This window comes from Salpingoeca rosetta (genome assembly GCF_000188695.1).
Source record: "Salpingoeca rosetta unplaced genomic scaffold supercont1.6, whole genome shotgun sequence".
NCBI lineage: Eukaryota > Choanoflagellata > Craspedida > Salpingoecidae > Salpingoeca > Salpingoeca rosetta.
This window is the reverse complement of record NW_004754928.1, coordinates 1,155,444-1,161,901: the sequence shown is the minus strand read 5'-3', so window position 1 is coordinate 1,161,901 and position 6,458 is coordinate 1,155,444. Positions and strand designations below refer to the sequence as shown.

At 58.3% G+C, this 6,458-nt stretch overlaps 2 protein-coding genes across 2 annotated transcripts in view; one reads left to right on the top strand and one right to left on the bottom strand.

Moving 5' to 3' along the window:
• PTSG_02815 (uncharacterized protein) overlaps positions 1–2,701 on the bottom strand; it is a gene marked incomplete at both ends in the record, with an annotated part of 3,277 nt that extends 576 nt beyond the window's left edge. Inside the window, 5 exons of the mRNA XM_004996267.1 lie at positions 193–712; positions 1,109–1,288; positions 1,521–1,739; positions 2,026–2,226; positions 2,447–2,701. Of these exons, the coding sequence (XP_004996324.1) occupies positions 193–712; positions 1,109–1,288; positions 1,521–1,739; positions 2,026–2,226; positions 2,447–2,701 (1,375 nt within the window). The remainder of the gene's footprint in view (positions 1–192; positions 713–1,108; positions 1,289–1,520; positions 1,740–2,025; positions 2,227–2,446) is intronic.
• A 318-nt stretch (positions 2,702–3,019) lies between these two features.
• PTSG_02814 (uncharacterized protein) lies at positions 3,020–6,455 on the top strand. The gene is made up of 7 exons (XM_004996266.1): positions 3,020–3,758; positions 3,975–4,915; positions 5,191–5,328; positions 5,485–5,555; positions 5,683–5,811; positions 6,060–6,170; positions 6,345–6,455. The coding sequence occupies exons 1-7, from the start codon at positions 3,235–3,237 to the stop codon at positions 6,414–6,416; spliced, it is 1,986 nt and encodes a 661-aa protein (XP_004996323.1). The 5' UTR covers positions 3,020–3,234; the 3' UTR covers positions 6,417–6,455.
• The last annotated feature ends 3 nt before the right edge of the window (positions 6,456–6,458 follow it).

Genomic DNA, 6,458 nt, shown 5'->3' with positions numbered 1-6,458 from the left:
GGGGCGTCATTGCAGCGGAGGTGATCGTGAGGCGGGCAGATGTGATGGTGGTGGACCCGCCGTCCAGCAACACAATCTGCTTGTACCCAATCACCGTCCCTGACGCAACGCTCTTCCAAGCATCATCATCCTCCTCCTCCTCCTCGCTGCTGCTATTAGGTTCCCTTGCACCCTCCGCTTGCACGTGTCCACCTCCCTCATGCCGTTGCCGCATTTGCTGCAGATGATTCTTCTCTTGCACGTCAATGCGCCACGTGCGCACGCGTTCCCCGGACTCAAACGCCTCCTGCAGCATGAACCGGTCCGTCGTCACGGGCTGCTGGAACGTGAGGGTCACGGTGGTTCCTGTCGCCGACGCGTTGGCGAGCGGAGTGCCGTAGCACGCGCGGATCCAGTCGCCAAGCTGCTTGTACAGCACCGCGTGCGTCGCGTCCACGAGCCCGTCTCTGTTGATGGCAAAGTCGAGTTCAAGCACGCCGTTGTTGCCGACCGATGCGTGGTACACGTCCATCATGGCGCCCAGCGAGCGGATGGGCACGCCGGGCATCCAGAACCACGTGTCAAAGTCCTGCAGCGTTGTGTCGACGCCGGTTGGGCAGTAGCTGGTGGCGTTTGGGTTGCCCGAGCTCGCGTCGCACCCCGTGCTCCAGAAACCGCGCGGGGGCGTTCCGCTCTCCGTGCCGCACCACTTGACGGGGCTGGGCATGATGCCCTGATGAGGCATGGTTGGAGAGGTGTGAAGAGGGGGGAAGAGGGGGGGAAGAGAAGGGAAGAGGGGGGAAGAGATGTGAAGAGGGGGGGGGGAGGGAAGAGGGGAGACAAGAGCATGCGATAACACGCAGTTGGTTCGAGCGGCGTTGACCGCTGTCACAGGTGGGCAGGCAGGCAGGCAGGTAGACGGGGAGGCACACACAGACACAGACACAGACACAGACACAGACACAGATACAGATACAGATACAGACACAGATACAGACACAGACACACACACAGACACACACACACAGACACACACACACACAGACACACACACAACACACGCATTCACAACGACGCCAGCTACTCGCAACGAACCCCTTCCCCAACACAAGCACACAGGATCACGTACGTAGCCGTTGAATCCTGCCGCATGTGGCTGGTACTGTTGCAGGAGCTGTTGCAGCGCGGCCTTCTGGTCGCCGGCATAGCCGTGGTCAAACCAAATCTCCGTCAGGTTCCCGTACCGCGACCACAGCTCCCGCACGTGCTCGAACACGAGCGTGTTGTACTCCTTGTCCGTGACATTTACCTTTGTGGGATTTGGCCGTTCACAACAGGTGTAAGACTGAGCCAAGCATCGATACATGAAAAGTGCTGGCGTACAGACACAGACACACACACAGATGTACACACACACACACACACACACACACACACACACAGATGCACACACACACACACACACACACATACACACCATACACTCAGACACACACACACACACACACCATACACTCACTCCCCCCCCCACACACACACACTACCTGTCCTGGCAAGAGGGCGCCTGCTGGCTTAAAGTCGATGCGGTTGAGGTAGAAGTTGTTGCCCGTGGAGTAGTAGAAGCCATGACCAAGGCCAGCTGCCTGCATTTTTGTGCTGAACTCAAGCACAACATCGCGCGGGAACGAGGGTACGTTGGGCCGTTGAACCCCATAGCCATACGGACGACCGTTGGGAAGACTGGTGTTGGTGCTCCAGAGCTGTGGCATGGGGTGGATTTGAAGATGATGCAGGCGTGAAAGCAGTGAGGGAACACAACCACAACGAGGGCTTTCCTTTCATAACCACACTCAAACACACAGACACACACACACAGACACACACACACATAGACATACAGACACACACACACACACACAGACACACACACACACACAGACACACACACACTCAAACACACACACACACACACATAGACACACACACACACACACACACACATACACACACACACACTCAAACACACACATACACATACATACACACCAGGAAGCCGCAACCATGCTTGGCGGTGAGGACGGCGTGCTTGGCACCAAGGGCCTTGTACGAAGCAATCCAGTTGTCAATGTCCAGCTTGACGGGGTTGAACACGGCCGGGTTGGAGCAGTTGACGCCTTGGTTCCAGTTGGTCGACGAGCACGCCGGGTCCCCGTTGTGCACGAACGTCGCCATGTTGAAGTGCGTCAACTGCCAAGCCCGTGGTGCACAGGCAAGTCAACTCAAAGCGGATGGATGGATGGACGAGCCACACATCAACAAGCAGCTCAACTCCCACGATGGCACACACATACACACACACACACACACACACACACACACACACAGACACACACACACACACACACACACACGTACAAGCCCACTCCAACGCTCATCCACACACTGACATCCACCAACACTCACTGACCCCAACAATCTCGTGGCGTTGGTAGCGCTGCTGTGCCAGTGTCGGCAGTGGAACGCTGTTGGTGGGGCAGGGCGTTGCAGCGTGACGCGGCTGGCAGACACCGCTGGCGTTGGTGCGGTGCACTGTCATGTGCACGCACGCTGGTCCAAGGTGGCCGTACGCGCCCAGCGGAAACGCAGCCACGGCCTCCTCCGCCTTGTTGTGCCGAGCACAGATGAAGCGGTGCACGACAGCGCGGCCAGCACGGCATGTCATCGCGTGTGCTGCACTTGGCGTGACCGCAACCACATCCACGCCCACTTCCACATGATCCGGGTGCGCTGGTGTCGTGTCGGTGAACCCGCTGATTGCTGCAAGCACCTCTGCATCCTCCACCGCAAACACAAGTGACCTGACACCACCTGCCGTTGACACGCACAGCTCTTCTCCCTCAACACAAACTCCACACGCCACCACCACCACCACCACGAGAGCACTGCACGCCAACCACAGTAACGCTGATCGCATCGTTGTCATCATCGCCAACAACAACAACACAAAGAAATCAATCCAACTGCTGCTGCTCCGCTTGCCCGTGTGCGGTGGCGGCGCTGTTGCTTGTTGCAACAGCCCCCACTGCTGCGACTGCTGCTACTGCTGCTGCGACTGCTGCTACTGCTGCTGCGACTGCTGCTACTGCTACTGCGACTACGACCAAGGTGAAGGTGCAGTTTGGCGATGAGATCTCCAGCCATGTGCAGGCGGCCGTGGCGGCACTGCTGAAAAGCGTGGGCGATGTGGATGTCACGATGCTCAGTGCAAGCACAAACGCCGGCGCAGCAAGCACGCTCGTGTGCGGGAACACGACGCACGCGCGTTCCGTCGTGCCAGATCATGAGGTGGCTGCGCTTGAACCAGAGGGCTACATTGTGCGCGCGGTGCGGCAGGCCGACAACGCGACCCTCGTCGTTGCGCGGGGTCGCGCGCCCTCAAAGCTCCAGTTTGATCCGCACTACAAGCACATGCTTGGGCGTGGCTCTGTCTATGCCTGCTACGACGCCCTGCAGCAGCTTGGGTTTGCGTTCCTGCACCCACTGCGCGTGGAGAAGCCCGTTAACGGGGCGTTGGACCTTGCTCGCGTCAAGAACACCACGAGCGAGCCGCGCTGGCGCCTGCGCGGCTTCCACATCCACACGGAGCACCCGCTCGAGCTCACGGACATGCTCACCGGCTTTGACATCACCATCAACGGTACGGTCGTCGAGAAGTGGGAAGACATGGTTCCAGACTTTGAGCGCTACCTCCAATGGAGCGTTGCACACCGCCTCAACAGGTACAGCATGCGCGTGTGTGCGGTTGGAACTTGAACATGCCAACCAACACCCGTTGTTGAGATCTCTGCATCTGCTCACATCTCCTCTTGCGTCTCACGCTCTCTCACGTTCTCTCGCCTTCTGTGGCCCCCCATCTCCCTCTGACCATCTCTCATGTTCTCTCACACGCTGTCGCCCCCTCTCTTCGACTCCACCGCAACCGCAACCACAACAAGGGTGGAGTGGCTGTCGCTGTTTGCCAAGGACTGGGCGTGGTACGGTTTCAGCGCGCAGCGGCAGGCCCGCTTCCGCAACCTGACATCGCTGTGCCACGCGTACGCGACGCACGCGGGCGTGGACGCGGCAATCGCGGAGGAGCAGCAGCACGCCATGACGCTGGTCGACCCAGCAGCCCTGCTCAACACAACCGAGGGCGACGTGACCATCCACCAGCGCATGCGGTGGCTGGCAGCGTGCGGCTTTGACTACATCAGCACGGAGAACGGCCTGAGCGAGTTCACCCACCCGAACGACAAGCTCATGCTGCACTGGATCAACGTGACCACAGAGGCCGCGAGCGGCGTGGACATGGGCGCGTACATCAAGTGCCACATCTCCAGCGGGCAGTACTGCAAGCACTACGTGGACCCCGACACGGGGAAGCCACTCAACTTCAACTACCTGCCCATCCTCGCCGACGAGCGCATGGGGATTATGCCGCACACGGTGCAGTTCTACAGCCACGACGACCCGGCCAACACATACGGCAACGCCAACTTCACGGGCATGTTCGACTTTATGTTCCGGCAGCTGGGCAAGGCGCGGGAGGTGGTGTACCACCCCGAGACGGCATACTGGGTCAACTTTGATGTGGATGTGCCGCTGTTTCTTCCGCTGTACGCACTCGGTCGCGTCAGGGACCTGCGACGCATCAAGAGCGAGGAGCACAACAGAACAACTGCAGCGGCTGCCGCTGAACGTGTTCACAATGCCGGCGATGGCATTGGTGGTGGTGGTGCTGATGCTGATGGTGATGGCGTTGGTGATGCTCATGATGATGGTGATAGTGGAAAACGCGTGCGGTTGGACGGGCACATGAACTTTGATTCCGGGTGGGAATGGTCATATTGGGTGCAGGACGTGGCAACTGCCGACATGTTCTGGGACGTCTGTGGCGGTGAGTGGAGAGGAAGGAGGGTTGCGGTTGATGGTGGTGTGTGAGTGGTGGTGGCGGTGGTGGTGTGGTGTATGAGTGGCTAGAATGGAGCGAGCGGGACTCTAGCTGTGCGTTTGTGCATGTCTCATGATGAGACTCACACAAACACACACACACACACACACAAACACACACATACACAAACACACACACACACAAACACAAACACACACACACACACACACACACACACACACAAAACAAACACACACACACACACACACCTGTGAATCCAGACGACGACGGGTGTGATACGGACGTGTCTGCGCTGTCTGTTCTCTTTGGTCGAATCGCCGCCGCCTTTGGCGCCACCGCCGGGCCGATGGTCAGGGACTGGCTCCTCACATACGCACAGCAGCAGCACCGCCTCCTCGGTAAGCGTGCGGTGCATGTGTGCGTGTTTGTGTGTGTTTGTTTGTGTGTGTGTGTGTGTGTACTTGTGTGTCTGCTGAACCAGTTTACTCACTGCAACTGGCTCCCTTCTATTCTTCATCCATCTTCACCCGCCCCCGCCCCTCCTCTTCCAACAGTTCTCGGTCACTGGAACAAGTCTGCGCCGCTTCCAACGCAGGACACCGCATATGCAAAGCGCAACGGACAGGTGTGGATTGTCACACTTGCTTTACGTTGCGTCATGTCGTGCTGCTGTCCCGCAAACCCCTAACTCCTGCTTGCCCCTGCTGCCCCTGCTACCTGCACTCTCTCGATTTTCGCAACAATGCCTGCAGGCATACATCCAAGGGTGGGACGCGATGGCGGATCTGTCGTCGTGGGCGGTGCCGAATGACGCAACGCAGCCGAACAAACTGGACTTCAACGCCGCCCGTCTGGATATGCAGCCCAATTACTGGACAGAGGTCAGGACAGCAGGGAGGAGGTGGTGTGTTGTGTTGTGTACGCGTGTTGTGTTGCGTTGTGTTGTGTTGTGTTGTGTTGTGTTGTGTTGTGTTGTGTTGTGTTGTGTTATGTTGTGTTGTGTATTAACATGTGCTTGTGCATGTACTCCTATTACATTCCTTGTGAGCTCCCTGCTTCCTTCCATGGTCGCCGTGCCAACCTGTCCTCCTCCATCATCATCATCGCCCCCCTCTCCCTCAAACGACAGGTCCGACCGCTGCTCGCTGCGATGAACGCCACGTTTGGCGAAGCGTTTGCCGCCGTCAAGAACATCCAGCGGCACATCCCCGCCGCCCGCGCACACATCTTCCAGGACCTGGTGAGGGCGCATTTGTGCTTGCAGGCAATCAGGCGAACTGGAGGCAATAAGGAGGAGGCGGCGAAAGCGGTGGGAGAGGAAGAGAAGGTGGAGGGTAGGACCTCGTGATCTTCTTTACTCATGCCGATTCAATTCTTCACACCAACACACACATTCATTCATTCACACACGCAGGTGGACTCTGCGCACATGACGTTTCTTCGGGCGCAGCAGGTGTATGCGTTGTACGACTTTGCCGCCACATGAGCATCGACACGCACGGACAGACACAGGCGTGGAGGAAGGTGT